At 56.6% G+C, this 15,954-nt stretch overlaps 7 protein-coding genes across 7 annotated transcripts; 5 read left to right on the forward strand and 2 right to left on the reverse strand.

The window, feature by feature from the left end:
• Positions 1-297: 297 nt before the first annotated feature.
• On the forward strand, positions 298-1,266 carry D7B24_009274 (uncharacterized protein; the record flags this gene model as incomplete). The annotated part of the gene is made up of 1 exon (XM_028643349.1): positions 298-1,266. One exon carries the CDS (start codon positions 298-300, stop codon positions 1,264-1,266), a length of 969 nt encoding a protein of 322 aa, XP_028493052.1.
• Positions 1,267-1,868: 602 nt separating this feature from the next.
• Positions 1,869-2,528, forward strand: D7B24_009275 (uncharacterized protein; the record flags this gene model as incomplete). The annotated part of the gene is made up of 2 exons (XM_028643350.1): positions 1,869-2,254; positions 2,312-2,528. The coding sequence occupies 2 exons, from the start codon at positions 1,869-1,871 to the stop codon at positions 2,526-2,528; spliced, it is 603 nt and encodes a 200-aa protein (XP_028493053.1).
• A 593-nt stretch (positions 2,529-3,121) lies between these two features.
• Positions 3,122-4,680, forward strand: RPT5 (26S proteasome regulatory subunit 6A; the record flags this gene model as incomplete). Its single annotated transcript, XM_028643351.1, has 4 exons — positions 3,122-3,441; positions 3,506-3,921; positions 3,972-4,606; positions 4,660-4,680. 4 exons carry the CDS (start codon positions 3,122-3,124, stop codon positions 4,678-4,680), a joined length of 1,392 nt encoding a protein of 463 aa, XP_028493054.1.
• Positions 4,681-7,436: 2,756 nt separating this feature from the next.
• On the forward strand, positions 7,437-7,789 carry HYD5_3 (Fungal hydrophobin; the record flags this gene model as incomplete). Its single annotated transcript, XM_028643352.1, has 2 exons — positions 7,437-7,685; positions 7,742-7,789. The coding sequence occupies 2 exons, from the start codon at positions 7,437-7,439 to the stop codon at positions 7,787-7,789; spliced, it is 297 nt and encodes a 98-aa protein (XP_028493055.1).
• Positions 7,790-8,927: 1,138 nt separating this feature from the next.
• D7B24_009278 (uncharacterized protein) lies at positions 8,928-10,838 on the forward strand (the record flags this gene model as incomplete). Its single annotated transcript, XM_028643353.1, has 6 exons — positions 8,928-9,006; positions 9,062-9,424; positions 9,493-9,615; positions 9,668-9,726; positions 9,781-9,961; positions 10,012-10,838. 6 exons carry the CDS (start codon positions 8,928-8,930, stop codon positions 10,836-10,838), a joined length of 1,632 nt encoding a protein of 543 aa, XP_028493056.1.
• Positions 10,839-11,310: 472 nt separating this feature from the next.
• Positions 11,311-14,142, reverse strand: D7B24_009279 (uncharacterized protein; the record flags this gene model as incomplete). The annotated part of the gene is made up of 2 exons (XM_028643354.1): positions 11,311-13,806; positions 14,041-14,142. 2 exons carry the CDS (start codon positions 14,140-14,142, stop codon positions 11,311-11,313), a joined length of 2,598 nt encoding a protein of 865 aa, XP_028493057.1.
• A 738-nt stretch (positions 14,143-14,880) lies between these two features.
• On the reverse strand, positions 14,881-15,666 carry D7B24_009280 (uncharacterized protein; the record flags this gene model as incomplete). The annotated part of the gene is made up of 1 exon (XM_028643355.1): positions 14,881-15,666. The coding sequence occupies one exon, from the start codon at positions 15,664-15,666 to the stop codon at positions 14,881-14,883; it is 786 nt and encodes a 261-aa protein (XP_028493058.1).
• Between the last annotated feature and the right edge of the window lie 288 nt (positions 15,667-15,954).

Raw genomic sequence — 15,954 nt, forward strand, 5'->3', positions numbered from 1 at the left:
CTTATGTTAGTAAAAGATCATCTAGTTGTCTCCTTCCAAGAAACACGACAATTCCAATTGTACCCAGCAGCAATGTGAAGGGCGACCACACTGAGGCTTGCCGAGCTTAGTCACCGCCATTGGCCAATCTTGGGGTTGGGCACAGACCACATGAAATTTGTCCACCTTCGACGAGAGCTGCGCCTTTGCGCGAGACTTGAACATTGTGAAGCTCTCTTTCCCGAAGCAGAGCAACCTCATCCACAACACTTGAGCAGCGCAACAGTTTTGGTGTTGCCGTCTCTAAAGCCTCCAGAAATGTCTTCCAGAACACCACGCCACGCGAGCAGCGTCCTGCGCCAGGTTGCCCGGGCGTCACGAGCACCCATCACGGCCTCCCGAGCCTTCTCGACCTCGTCCACACAATATGCCACTGCCGCCGTGGCTTCGTCAATCAGCATTCCCACATCATATGTGTCCCCGACGAAACCTCCCTCGGCTCGCCCCTCGGAGACACGCAAGTCTCAGCTTATCCGAACCTACACCTCTCTCCTCCGCACGGCGCCCCTCGTCCTCTTCCTCCAGCACAACAACCTGACGGCTCAGGAGTGGTCAAGCATCCGCCGCGAGCTGCGAGCCGCGCTTGCCGCAGTCCCAGCGCCGGCTGGGCAGACGGTTGATATCGTACCCGACGTGACGCTCAACGTGCTGCGCACGCGCATGTTCTCCGTCGCCCTGAAGATTGTCTCCTTCTTCGACGCCAAGGCCGCCTCGACAAAGACGCCCCTCGTCCACGACCTGTCCGAGGCAGCCTACAACAGCATCAAGGAGATCGAGGTTCCCGAGAGCTCAGCGTACGCTGAGGTCGCGCCCCTCCTCGTCGGCCCGACCGCCGCTCTTGTCTTCCCTGCCGTGTCGCCGGCGCACCTTGCCGCGGCGCTCAAGGTCCTCGCACCGGGACCGGCCGGCAGCGCCACGGCGCCGCCGACACGCAAAAAGAACCCCGGCTACTACGAGCCGCTGTGCCAGAACGGTCTGGCGAAGCTGCTGCTCGTCGGCGGCCGCGTCGAGGGCAGCGTCTTTGACGTTGACGGCGTTCGATGGGTCGGCGGTATCGAGGGTGGCATGGAAGGTCTGCGCGCGCAGCTCATTGGCATGCTGCAGTCTGCTGGTCTGGGCCTGACGAGCGCGCTCGAGGCTGGCGGCAAGAGTGTGTGGCTGGCGCTGGAGGGCCGTAAGGTGCAGCTCGAGGAGGAGCAGGGCGACAAGAAGGAGGAGAGCAGCTGATCAGTGGCGGCTGCACAATGTATTACTGTATTATAGGAGGCTTGCGGGAGCTGTACGAACAAATGCACGATGCTCGTAGGGGCATTTGATAGATGGATAAGCCAGAGCACTGCACCTTACGCCGTTCTGTTCTTGCACCCAAGTGAGGTACACTATCATGACCAGTGCTAGTTTCGATACAAGCCGAATGTATTCGTCTCGGAGGCACCAATCCATTATTATCGAATGGAGAGATCGATATCATCTCGTACTTGTGGTTCAACGTGTCTCCAAATAGTGCCTTTTCAGTGATGGATGCGTGGGCCCCACTTCCCCAGGCACGCCTGAACAGGCGCTGGCGTTCGCAGACTGCGCCCCTGTGACAACAGCGACAGCACGCGGCCCGACATCCGGACCCTGAACCACCAGCATCCAGCATCGCAACGCTGACGTATCACCTTGATCAGCCACTCTCCAACCACCAAGCTCCAGGCAACAGACAGCTCAAAGCTCTCTTCCAGACAAGACGCACAACCGAATCGCTACGCATACTTGTTTTCAGCCCCGCGGAACGCCGCCAACGCCGTGATCTGCTTCGACACAACATCACGAGAGCTCCCACGATGGACTTCGCACCTTATCAGTCCTCCCCGCCCGAACGCGAGCGCGCCCTGTCGCCTCAACCGACCTCTCCCCGCGCATCGGCGGATTTCCGTCGCCCATTCTCTCCTCCCTCTGCCGCCCCCGGTGGTTTTCAATACCAATACCAACAAGACCAGTACAGCCAGCCGTCGCCGCCGCCGCTCCAGCACCCACAGCCGCAGCGTAGCTGGCAACCCAGCCTGCCAGGCGCGTACCCGGTGGCAGATGCGCATCGCGAGGGCGTGAGCGAGTTTGATACAAGTCTGGGTATAAGGCTTGACTACGAGGCCTGCGCAGCATACCTTGCGCTGCCGCCGCTGGGCGCCATCCTGCTGCTGATTGGGGAGCGGAATAGCGACTATGTGAGGTATGTGATAGTCTCGGGAGGTGCTTAGGTGAAGGCTTCCCTTGCTGACGACCACAGGTTTCACGCGTGGCAGGCAAGCCTCTTGTTCACGGCGATACTAGTTATTCACCTCATCTTCTCCTTCTCGAGATTTCTCAGCTGGCTCTTCTTCCTGGGCGACCTCTTCGCCATGGTATGGCTCGCCATGCGAGCGTATCAGGACGCCGACACGCTGGACAGGTTTGAGTTGCCCATCATTGGCCGCATAGCGAGCAATATTCTGGACGACGAGTAGGGTTGGACGCCAGCAGCGAGGGCCGGGCTGGACTGGGTGTGACGGTGTCGTATTACTGGGGCGTGTTTGGCATTCTGTCTGGCGCTGAGCATCCTTATACCTCGTGACAGGCGTGTTGTGCTGGCTTATACTGTATTTATTGCGTGGTGTACATCGTCATCAGCGGATCCTGGGCTTTCGTCTCGTCCCTGGACTTCTTGTATTCTTGTCTGTTCCTAGCTCTATCTCATCGTCTTTTCGGATGTACCGTGTCATTTACAGTGCAAACCTGCCGACGCACAGTCTTGGATCATCTTTCCTCCACAAGGCTCCAAGGGAAAGCCCGTGCACGGGCCAGGGCAGGCCTGCCAGATGATTACGCGACGTTGCTTGCCTTGCACTTGCAGCTCAAGGCTCGATACAGCTCGGCAGCTTTCCACGACCACTCGCTGCTTCAATCACCAACAATTCACAACACCGCCACGTCTCCCTCCGCCATCCCCATCACGCCTGCCTTTGACGCCAGCACGCCCTCTCGACCTGCTTCGTCTCGCGCATCTCGAACCACCCTTGCCTAATCTGCATCCTACGCCCCAACCCGCCACATCACCATCATGTCGTCCCTCGAAGACCTCGGCGACGTCAACAGGCGGGATCAGGACGACAAGAAGAAGGACGACGGCGACAAGGATAAGGACCGCCAGGCCACTGTCGCTGATGCCAATGACGATGCCGACATGGAGGATGCTGAGCACGAAGAGGACGTTCTCGACGACGAGATTCTGGGCCTCAGCACCCAGGACATCCAGACCCGCAAACGCCTGTTGGAGAACGACTCTAGGATTATGCGCAGTGAGGTGCAGCACTTGACGCACGAGAAGGCGACCATGGGAGAGAAGATCAAGGAAAACAACGACAAGATTGCCAACAACAGGTAGGAACCTCTCGTGCAGTGTCCGTTTTGCCGCCGCCGTGCCTTGCTGATCAACGACTCCCAGGCAATTACCATATCTCGTCGGCAACGTTGTCGAGCTCCTGGATCTCGACCCCACAGCAGAGTCCTCCGAAGAGGGCGCCAACATCGACCTCGATGCCACGCGCGTCGGCAAGTCCGCCGTCATCAAGACGTCCACACGACAGACCATCTTCCTGCCGCTAATCGGCCTTGTCGATCCCGCAACCCTGAAGCCTGGCGACCTCATTGGTGTCAACAAAGACTCGTACCTCATTCTTGATACGCTCCCTGCCGAGTATGACAGCCGTGTCAAGGCCATGGAGGTTGACGAGAAGCCGACGGAAAAGTACACCGATGTTGGCGGTCTGGACAAGCAGATTGAGGAGCTCGTCGAGGCCATTGTGTGGCCGATGAAGGAGGCCGACCGTTTCAAGAAGATTGGCATCAAGGCCCCCAAGGGTACGTCATGACCAAGAGGAGACACACGGAACTTTGACTGACAGACATAGGTGCTCTGATGTACGGACCTCCCGGAACCGGCAAGACGCTGCTCGCGCGAGCTTGCGCTGCTCAGACGGACGCCACGTTCCTCAAGCTAGCTGGCCCCCAGCTGGTACAGATGTTCATTGGTGACGGTGCGAAGCTGGTGCGCGACTGCTTTGCTCTGGCCAAGGAGAAGGCGCCTGCGATTATCTTCATCGACGAATTGGACGCCGTCGGCACGAAGCGATTCGACAGCGAGAAGAGTGGTGATCGTGAGGTGCAGCGAACCATGTTGGAGCTCCTCAACCAGCTGGACGGCTTCGCATCGGACGACCGCATCAAGGTGCTCGCAGCAACGAACCGTGTGGACGTGCTCGACCCCGCGCTGCTACGTTCTGGCCGTCTCGATCGCAAGATTGAATTCCCGCTGCCAAACGAGGAGGCCCGCGCCCAGATTCTCAAGATTCACTCACGCAAGATGAGGGTGGACCCTGCCGTCAACTGGGACGAGCTGGCGCGCAGCACTGACGAGTTCGGTGGCGCTATGCTCAAGGCGGTGTGCGTTGAGGCGGGCATGATTGCGCTGCGAGGAGGCAAAGAAAAGATCGGCCACGAGCACTACGTCGATGCCATTGCGGAGGTTCAAGCGAAGAAGAAGGATGTACGTACTGTGCTCACAGTGGCCACGCTGGGATCTATGCTAACCTTGGACAGACTGTCAACTTTTACGCTTAGAGGAAGGAACGAGGATTACGAGCATCGCGGTCCCACGTTGCGTGAGGAGGATGAGGACTACCCATGCACCTGGCCCTGTCAAGCGCGGCGCACGGTTTCTGGGCCCGGGAAGAGGATGGATCATAGAGGTTCCTGCTGCCATAGACCTTTGTACGATTATCACGGGCAGACGCGCTGCTCGTTCTGGCGGGCGGGGGAAGAATGGACGAGCATGGTGCTCAGAAGCGTTGTTGAAATTACCAGTGCATCACTATCCACATGGCCGTTTTGGGGAAAGAGCTCGCCAGCAGCACACGATGGCCTTGTGGCACGGTGTCCCGCGGCAGAGCAGAAGGTCTGCTTCGACGGCCGTTTTGCTTCTTCCAGAACCAAGAGTGTGAGCACGGCCCGGGATGCAACCTTGTTGCGTAGGCCCAACCACGGGCGATGGGCCTGCTCATTGAACGGCTGGGCGCCTACCAAAACATCCCGCATCGCGACCCTCCCCTGGCTTCGCATCTTCACTCGACAGCCAGAAAGTCTAGCCCAACCCTTTCGTAGACGATCGTTACTGCTGTCGGGAAATGTGGCGCACCGACACCGCACCGCTCGTGGTCGCTCCAGGCTCTCGGCCTGAATGTGATGTTACATCGCTGGTGTGTGCGTGGCGAGTATTTCCTTTGGGCAGAACGGACACATGGGGCTCACCATGTGTTGTCAGGTGGCGCTTCGTAGGCATGGCATGGCCGAGACCATGACGTTGGTATCGCCCGTCCGGGACGTACTGCCGTGCCGTCTGGGTCGTGTCTCCGCAGCAGTACGGCTCGATCGTGACGGAATACAGTGGATGTCGCGTGGAGCTGGCTGCGAATAATTATGCAAAACGGCCCTCTATCGCACGGCGGCAAACCGGGTGAATACTCTATTTCATTGACTCGACTCGCTTGATTCTATTGTTAGGAAAATTCCCGACAAGCGAAGCTGAAATGAAGCGCAGATCTTTCTCGCAGAAAAAGTGAAAAAGTGAAAATTCACCAATGCTGGATGATCTTCCCCATGCTCGTCCTCCTCAGCCACAGCCCATCGACAGGAGAGAAGCGCCACAATCACACTGCGCCCACTGACGACGGTGAAGAGACCGACGATCTCATGGCACATGAGTGCCAAGGCGGTTTGGGTGTGGCTACCCGGCAAATATGATGCAGGGGGGGCATAAACCCAAAGCAGGTTCTCTTTCGAACTGTCAACCTCTGGCTTGGGGTACGTTGCAGTCATGACGGTTTTTTGGAGGCAGCCAGGGGTACCTGAATGTGCGGCTCTCTGAGAGTGCAGACGCAGGGACACGGAATATTCGTTCTATCATTGACTCTTGTCAACCCTCAGGAATTACAAACAATCGGAAGCAATTGTCCCTCTTGGCGTACAATCGAAGGAATGCCCTAAAGCAGCTGCTGGGCAGCCATCAGAGTGAATAGACACCCGTCACCTCGCAATAAGCTGTTTCTGACGTGACGGCTGCTCGGATTTGTCTGTCTCACTGCCACATGTTTCGCACGATATCACTCAACGCCGGGCCCTTCGAGGGTGCGGTTCCTCGATTTGGATGCCGATCTTCACCGGGAAAGTGGTCCTTTCGATGTAGGGTCCGCCACCTCTGGACGGCGGTGTGGCTAATGATAACGGTGACAGCACAGCGTTGTATCAAGCATATCCACCTCCGTCACCCAATTTTACCTGTTTTATGCTGTGCGACTTTCCTCAAGCATCATCGAGGCCACCACCAAGAAACACTGCCGGAGAAGTTTCAGCTCAAGTCGTCCGTCTGCCACTCCATATCCAGGAACGATCATCAGCAGCTCGATGGTTCTGGCCAATGCGACCCTGCGGCAGGGATGGCTGCACTGGTTGGCTTCCCCGGGTTCAGGGGAACGAGACGCTTGTGCTTTCATCCTACCGTTTTCCTTCAACCAGGAACGGCGCCCCCTTGCCCCTCTCTCCTATCGGGGATACCGCGTGCTAAGGCGCCCCAAGACGCCTTGTCGAGATGCCGATCCCCGTCTTTGATGGGGGCAGACGTAATGCTGAGCGGCTCAATGTTGCCATCTCGAGCTTAATGGATTGGCCAATGGAATCTCTGCTTGGCTAGGATGCTTTGTCGTCCTGCAGCCCCCTTTCTTTCACCATTGTGCTCGTCACCAACTCCGTTTGACCGGTATTCCTAGGGTCGTGGCAAGTTGCGGGCCAAGGACACAATATTATTTGGCTTTCGAAAAGCCACAAGTGGCAAAGAGGCCGCCAAGTGCCTGTACCATGTAACCCGAACCATCGCAAGCTTCGTCAGAGAGGTACTCTTCGCCGTGTCATGCTTCTCGGCAGACTAGGCATGGCTGGCATGTTGCTGAGTGTTTTCAGGGGTTGAGGAGATCGTCAGACCACGTCGTCATGTCCTTGAGAAGAGGGTATAACTGGGTCTCTTAAGAGTTCGGTCTATCGCGATGTTACCCTGGGCCCTGTTGAGATGTTGCGACTGGCGTTGGAAAATCTGCTCAGGACTACTCACTTGCTAGGTTTGTGAGCTTCATGGCCTCCTCCGTCATCAAGACAACAGGATGAGGAGGCAGCTCTGATCGTGTATAAATGGAGGCCATATCCTCCGGTTCTGGATACAATTCCTTCTCATCATCAGCTCATCCTCAAAAAGGTCTTCGACATCAAACCACTTGACACTTCAACCTTCAACCAAACCTACCTTGCCCTTTGCAATATCCACCATCAACATGCAGTTCTTCACCGTCACCACTGCTCTCTTTGCCTCGCTCGCCCTCGCGGCCCCCGTCGTTGAGGACCGCCAGGTCTACATTCCCTGCAGCGGCCTGTACGGCAGCGCTCAGTGCTGCGCGACCGATGTCCTCGGCGTCGCCAACCTCGACTGCGGCGAGCCTCCGGCCGTCCCCACCGACGCCTCCGAGTTCCAGGCTACTTGCGCGACCATTGGACAGCGTGCGCGCTGCTGCGTGCTTCCCCTTGTACGTACTCTCCCGCTGGTCCTGACTGAATCTGTGACTGATGGTTGTTTCTTTAGCTTGACCAGGGTATCCTGTGCAACAACCCCTCCGGCGTTGACGAGTAAATGATGGTAGCTGGAGATGGGAATCGCAGATGTGGTCCGATTTGTATGATTATGAAGCTGTATTGAAAATTGGACCTGAAAACTTGTGATCTGACTGGGATGAGGATCGAGAAGTGAATGTGCTCGTGAAGATTACTATTGTTGGTGCTGTTGACCTCTTGAGCTCCAGAGCTACCCGACATGTGCGCTTTCCCATGTGACCAGCAAGACCTGCTGCATAGTGCAAGGTTATGGGTCGACGGCAACCCAAACACATGATAGTCAGCACCATTGCTGCAGCAGTGTCGACGCGGGACGAAAACCCCTGGGTGTCAAGGTTTCTGATAGTCAAATTATTGAAAGCGGTATCTATTCTCGATATAGCATCGTGTAGAATAAAAGAATATCACATGCAACTAACGGGCCCTTTCCTAACCGCAAACAGGCCAGATGACATCACCGGAGCATAAGCTCCCAACCACACTGGGGCCTCGACGTCATGTCACAGCGCAAGCTCTTGAGGAGCTCTCTGAGTGGCTGTAGAGCTCCTGTCATCGCGATTCGAGCTGATCATCGCGACATGTGGCACGAATTCTGGTGTGCTGGGGCACCCCGTTGTTGGGGGGATTCTGGACAATTCTGATTGTGCTCCGGGTCGATGGCGGGCTGGACCACCCGGCGTGGCCTCTGTAGGTAGGTAGACGGGAGACAGGCAGCCCAGTCGTGAGACATGCTCCCAAAGGCCCAAAGGCCCAAAGGGTGACGGCATTCGCCAGTCACATCATCAGCCACAGCAAGTTCCTCCCACCGTTCCTCTTTCCCCACGAGCTCTCGCCTGCCGCCTGCCTCTGAAGTGTGTAATGGTCCTGCCCGCCATTCTGGCCCGCCACAACAAAGCAACGAACCTGTGACGTGATTGATTCGTCTACCTTCCATCAGCCCAAGCGTTCCTCCGTGTCTCTCCCTTCCTCCCCTCACAAAGCCTGGAGACATATTCTTCACCAACAAAACCAACGCACCTCCCACTTGGCGAAACCTTTTCTGCCTGCCACCCTCTCCTACATCACCCATCCCTCCAGCTACCTGGCCTTTTGTTGATCAAGCACCCCGAAACGTATCACCGCTGCACCTGTTCAACGAAAAGTCACATTTCGCAGTCATGCGCTTTCTCTCCACCGTCTTGACGGCGGCTCTGGCCACCCAGGGCGTCGTCGCCAGCTCGTGGTTCTCCAAGGCCGGTGAGTGAACATGTTTGACAAGAGGCAACGAATGAGCCATACTGACAGCCGCAAGCTTACAACAAGTGGCATGAGACGGAACTCGAGCGCTGGCTATCCGACCACGACGTCCCGTACCCTACACCCGCGGACCGCAAGGATCTCGAGAAGCTCATCCAGGATAACTGGGAGAACTACGCCGTCAAGCCCTACAACTCGTGGGACGCTGATAGCCTCCAAAGCTACCTCAAGGCCAAGGGCGTCGAGACTCAGAAGGGCGCCGAGGCCACCAAGGACTCCCTCATCAACCAGGTCCAGTCCTCCTGGTACGAGACGGGCGACCAGGCCCAAACCGCCTGGACCAACGTCAAGGACTGGATCTTCGACACCTGGACCGACAGCGAGCTGAAGGAATTTGCCGACAAGCACGGTATTCCTGGTGAGTTTTGTGGCGGCTGCCTCAATGACGTAATTTTTGTGTGACACGCTCTGACGTGCGTACCGCAGTTCCCCAACCCCGCAAGCGCGACAGCCTTCTCCAGAAGGTCCGCTCCAGCTACGAGACCGTCGCCCAGAAGGCCAATGGTGCCGCTGCCTACCCCGGCAACTGGCTGTACGAGACCTGGTCTGGTATGTACTTTGCACACCTTCCCCCTTGAGTTCATGCTGACCAGCTCTCCAGAGTCTGACCTGAAGGAGTGGCTCGACACTCACGGTTTCCCCGCTCCCCAGCCCTCCAACGTAAGCCCGCTCCGAGAGAAATTTATACTGAACATTGCTGACTCATTTGCGTAGCGCGACCGTCTCATTGCCTCTGTCCGCCGCAACTCCCGTCTCGCCGGCCTCAAGCTCCAGGACCAGGCCGCCAGTGCCACCGCCAGCGCCCAGAAGACCTACGCCACTCTGACTGACCAGATTATTGACGCCTGGAGCGAGTCTCAGCTCAAGGAGTTTGCCGACAAGAACGGCATCAGCGGTACGTGTTGCCGCATCGGGTCATGATCATCGGGTAGCTAACAGTGACAGTCCCCCAAGGTTCCAAGGTCAACGAGCTTCGCGCCCTGGTCCGCAAGAACCGTGCAGACTTCCTCAACGACAACATCTCTGGAAAGGCCGCCAGCGCCTACGGTGCCGCCACTTCGAGCGCCGGCAACCAGTACGCTCAGGCTACCGACTCGGCTTCAGCTGCTGCTCAGGAGGCTTTTGGTGAGGCCGTCAACTTCTGGTCCGAGAGCCGTCTCAAGGGCTACCTCGACGCTCGCGGCATTCCCGTTCCCCAGGGCTCCAAGACTGATGAGCTCCGCGCTCTTGTCCGCAAGAACTCTCACAAGGCTGCCACTGGCTGGAGCGCCTGGACCTACGACGACTTCTCGCTTGACAACCTGAAGTCGTACCTCGCCAAGAACGGTGACGCTGCCTCCAAGAAACTCACCGAGAAGAAGGACGTAACCCGTGACGAGCTCGTCAGCGCTGCGCAGTCTGGCTACGCCTCTGCTTCTGCTGCCGGCGGCGATACGTACGCCTCCGTCACAAGCTACTTCGCCCAAGCTACCGGCTCTGCCAAGGGCACCGTCTTTGACACCTGGAGCGAGAGCGAGCTCAAGAGCTACCTCGACAGCTATGGCATCCCCGTTCCTCAGACCTCGACTCTTGATGAGCTTCGTGCCGCCGCCCGCAAGAACTACAACTACTTCAAGCACGGCACCTCGTCGCCTTCGGAGACCATCTTCGCTAAGATTGGAGACTCTGTCCGCGACACCTTTGCCTGGTTCGCTCACCAGGTCGGCATCGGCGCCGATGCCGCCGAGAAGAAGGCCTTCGAGGCTGAGAAGAAGGCCAAGGCCGAGCTGTAAGCAGGTCAACTCATCGTGCGACCAGCACTTCGTGGCGACACACGAACTTGGCGGTCCAGATGTGTGCCCCTCTCAACTTCATGGATTCACGAAGAATGATCAAAATTGGCTTTCCGTTTGCTCTTTCGATTACACCCCGCGTTGCAAAATGGTTTCTTGACATGAATGATTCAGGGTTTTCGTTCTGCTTCGGCACGAGGTAGGGGATGTGGCATAAGGTGGTGTAGCCCACGTCGGTGCCTCCTTTTCTGCTTTACGGATAATCAGCGGCGAGTGTACAGTAGCGTTCGAGGACACTAGGTCCCTAATTGACATTATGATCACAAGTCGTTTCTTTGTGACGGCGCACGATGTGAGCCGTAAATACACGACAACCGCGTTGCAATCCTTCTGCTATGCTACGTGCCTTGCCACAGCCAAGTGATCAAGGTCAAGAAGAGGTCAAGTTACTACTACAGAAGCAAACTATTTTTTACTCGTTGGCCGCTGTCTCATCTTTGGCAGCGGCTTTCTTTGCCTTCTTCTTTTCTCTCTTCTTCTTGTTCTTCTTGGCCCGTCGGTCCGCCTTAGCACTATCGATGCTCTCTCCATCATGGCTGTCCTCCTTGGCGTCTCCAGCAGCCTGAATTTTGGCAGAACGAGTCTTTCTGGTGGAACCGGTCGTCTTGGCGCTAGGGCGGGCTCGAAGCATGTCTGCGGCGTCGCTGTTGTGGAGAGCCCCTTTTCTGATCTCTTCATCGACAATCTTCCTCAAATCGGCCTCGGGCACGGTGCCGTCTCTGATGAGGTGCGTCTCGACAATGGCACGGGTATGCTCGAGGGTCATGCCCTCGCCAATGTCAAAGTACTTTGTCATGTTGCCGATGAGGTCCTCGTAATCAAACGGCTTGACGTCAGGCTTGGCGAGGCACATCTTGTCGTGATGCTCGGCACGGGCCTTGACACGCTTGATCCAGCGGCAGACGCCGTAGCGGGTGAGGGCGCCGGGGGACTGGTCGGCAAAAAGAATCGTCTCGAGCTCGGAAAAGTCTTCGGCCCACTGCTCGGGAGTGAGCCAGATGGGGTTGAAAAACGAGACCTCGACCTTGTTGTTGGTGACGCCGACGCCGTACTCGGGGCCGTAGCTGTTGTGCTGGTAGTAGAGAAACTGACGATGGGTGGCCGACTGACGGATCTTCTGGGCGCCCTCCAAGGCAGCCCTTTCAAAGACGTCGAGGAAGGCCTTGCTGAGGTTCTTCCACTCGCTGACGTCTTTGACGCGGGTCATCTCAAAGGGGACCTTGAGCTTGGCCGTGTCGTTCATGAACTTGATAATGGCGTTGTGGATGTAGTGGCCGAGGTTGTAGCGGGCGCGGCGGCGGCCCTTCTCCTCCCAGGGGCACCAGTGCTCGGGCGCCTCCTTGAAGGCTCGGGCGATGAAGCTCGAGGCGACGCGGGTCCGGAAGTAGGCGTCAAAGGGGAGGACGTACTCCTTCCAGCCATACTTGGCGCAGTGGAGGTCGATGATCCACTCTTTGCCCTTGTCGTTGTAGCCCGTGGGCTTCAGCTTGCAGAAGAGGACCGGGTGAGGCCAGAACATGGGGTTCTTGCCCTTGGCGGCTTGGATGTTGCCGTTCTCCTTGTGGTAGTCGGTTCCAAGGTGGAGCACGGTGCCGGCGTTGCGGGCGTAGACGTACATCTCGACGACCTGGGAGCAGTGCGCTGCGTGGGTTAGCCTGGAGTCGACTCGGATACGGAGGATGAACAGCGTACCGTGGAGAGTGTCAATGATGATGCCGTGGAGATGTCTGAGGTAGTCATCGCCCGCATCCTGCGCAAGGCGGGCAGCCCAGGCAGGGCTTTCGTCGATTGCGTCGAGGTACTTCTGGGGAAAGACACTTCCGCCGGTCCAGACCTCCTCGCAACAAGCGTCGGGCGCGCTGATACGAGTCGGGCCGGTGCTGTCGAGGGGGCCGCCGGGCTTCAGGGCGGTGCTCTCAAAATCGGGATAGTCTCGAATGTGCACCGAGGAGATGCCGCTGTACGAGGCCTTCATGAACATGTCAGCCATGTTGCGGAGGAGGAAGGCGCTCCGGAGAAAGCCACAGCGCTGACGGCACGCATAGTAGTGGTTGTCCTTCCAGTCCTTCTTGGAGCAGGTACAGTCGCAATACTGCTGGGTTATGTTGGGCAGCTCGTCGACGTAGCAGCCGCTGCACTTGACGATGCGCGGGGCAGGCCCGCGGACGGGCTGCTCTTCAAAAGGCTTGGCACCGCAAAAGGCACAAACGCCGCGGTGAGAGGTCAGTTCAATGTCCATGGAGTCCTTGGCAAAACGACGGTCCGGGATCGGGGCGACATGGTCGGCACGGCCGGCAGCGATCCAGGCACAGTAGGCGATCCACTTAACCTTGTTGCTGATGGGTGCGTTGCCAGCAGCGTCTTGGTTGGTTTTGCCAACCTGAGGAGTCTGGTCGCGCAGCTGCGCCAGGCCCTGCATGAAGGCGTTGCGAATGGTGTTGTTGTTCTGCTCGTAGACGGAAAAGGCAGAGCGGGCAACCTGCCAAAGAGGCAGGATCATGGGATCAGAAGTGTGCAAGAGGTTTCTGAGGTCCGAGTTGGCAAACGGCCAAACGGCATGAGCAAATCTGCGGTCGTACTCCATGGCAGACATATCGCTGTCGCGGCCAACGGAGGAAACACCAGAGTCGTCGATCAAGATAGGAGGGAGGCCATTGAAGAGACACTCAACAGGGTCTCCGGGGCAGTTGTCGAGGTTAACATTGCGGGGGAACTCCTTGGGGATGTTTTCCTGCCAGGTGAAGTAGTCGAGGCCGATGACGGCGCGTCGCTCGTCTGGGTTGAGAGCCAGGGGCTTCTCCATTTCGTCAGCAGATTCTTCAGACCAAGACAAGCAGAAACGAAGGAGCCACGAGAGGCTAAAGTCAGGAGAGTACGAGTTGTTGAACGAGGCTTCTTGAGGGTGATACTAGTGCAGGAAGGAACCTGGCTGAAGAATAGCGCAGAAGAACAGCAGAGAGTTACTGGAAAGAAGAAAAGAAGGAGATATAGAGTGAACCAAGTAGGCAGCGCTTCAGTAATGGGAATCTGCGGAGACTTGAGTATCGCCGCGGCGATGAGGCGCCCCAGGTAGCGATGATGCCTTCATGGCGTGCGTCGTGGCGTGCGTCGTCCAGCGGAAACAGGAAAGCATTCAACGTACCGTTTCTTTGCCGCTGCAAATGTCTGTCATAGCCCTTCTTAGATATAGTCGACGAGGCGTGATCCCGTCCTGGGATTCTTGCACCTTGGCCATGGTGACCATGCAGGTATGACGCTGAGGATATCTGGATAAAGGCGAAACAGGTTGTTGCAGAGATTCAAGGGTCTTACGCGACTAAGGGTAATTGGCGAATACAGAAGGAGTCGAAAATGGCAAGTGCCCTGAGTTTCAAGACTAAAGGAAGGAACGCGGTTCTCTGCTACACGGCAAAGAGTCACTAGAGTGTGAGTTTCTGCATTCACAGTTTGCGCAGATGTTCATTCTGTCCCCGTCCATGAGGGAGTATGCATCGAATATTTTCATAGCGCAGTTTGCTTAGAGCTGCATTGCTCGCCCTGAGTCTGGTAAGGTCCAACAAAGACACAAAAAACGGCATTACAGAGTGAGAATTACGTTCAATATAGTCACGAGAGCCTTAACGCGTCTTTCAAGCATCCGGGAGAGATACCACATGACGGACCTAAAGGTATTGGCTAACAGGGTATTCCATGCGACAAAAAGGCTCAAAGATATGGCAGGCAATCGTCGTCTCGCAGCTTTGCACCCCATTCCACCCAGTGTTGCTGCTCAATAAGGACCCTGATCTACCACAGAGGCCACCACCTCGTACGATATTCATTCCGGGACTGGCGTCAGGACGCTGGCCATTTAAATGTCAAAAAGACGCACAGTCAGCATGTGAATGACATCAAGCCACTCAACCAAAGGGTCGTCGGGGTACTCCATTAGGAGAGAATCCTCAGCCATACCATGTGAGGGAGTCACACTCTGAGCATCTTCCTAAGTGCCCGAGACCTCGACCCAGCCGTCTTCTGTATGGACTGCTGCGTCAGTATACATGCGAATGAGATGCAGGCCTACAGCTGGCTGGGTGAAAAGAGACTTACCGCCGTCGAAAGTCCTCACGCGTTTCGTACAGGCCGGCTGAGAAAGCTCATGGTGTTGTGTCGGCGAAATCCGCCGGCGAGCATGATGATATAAAGCACTTGCACCAGCGGCAGAGCCTATGGCAACCCGACGTATGCCGATGCCGAGGGCTGAACTGACACTCGATATAGCTCTGCAGGTATTCTCATTGATAGACCTCTGCATCAGATGACTTGGTGGTTTCCAGCTGGCAATCTCGCGTTGCCGACGGACGCGTTCCTCAACTTCCGCGGCTGTCGGGTACGTATAAGCCGGCCGCCTCCTCTGTGATTCCCTTGACGGGGCGCTTGGGATGATCTGTCCCCTTTTGGGGGTGTCGCTATTGATGAATGCAGTCCTATTTTGTGGTGCGTTTTCTTGACGGCACGCGTTCGATATGACCCTGCTTTCGCCGTCGACATCGATCTTGGAAACGCGTCGAACTGTATTTCGTTGGTCGGAAATTTGCTGGAGAGGGAACATGGTGGGCGAGAACATAAGAGTTATTTCATTCTCATTGACGTCGAGCGACAGAATAGAGAGGCTATCCTCGTTCTCATTCTCGTATTCAAGAGACGCGTGAGTATTGAATTTGGAAGTATGGCGGTCCATGGCTGTAGTGTTGTGGTCCAAATGCGATACTAAAGGGGCATTCTGCATTGTTATGTCCGTAGTGTGGCAATCCCAGTGGTCATGAGGAACAAAAACGGCACGGCATGGAAGACGAAAAATGGTGCGGGTTAAGACGGCAGGAGCAGATACCGAATGGACCGTGATGGCCCAAACAAGCAAGCAGAGAAGGGTTTGTCACTGCGTATGACCATAATCCACAACGCGTTTAGCTGACAAGGTTTGCTGGCTGGTGATCAATGTCAAAAGCACATCAATGTGAATGCTCCAAACTTTGTCTGGTCACTGTGCGATTCAATATGAATCATCTGCTGCTTC

The sequence above is a fragment of the Verticillium nonalfalfae genome (assembly GCF_003724135.2).
Source record: "Verticillium nonalfalfae strain VnAa140/NRRL 66861 chromosome Unknown scaffold_90, whole genome shotgun sequence".
Lineage (NCBI taxonomy): Eukaryota > Fungi > Ascomycota > Sordariomycetes > Glomerellales > Plectosphaerellaceae > Verticillium > Verticillium nonalfalfae.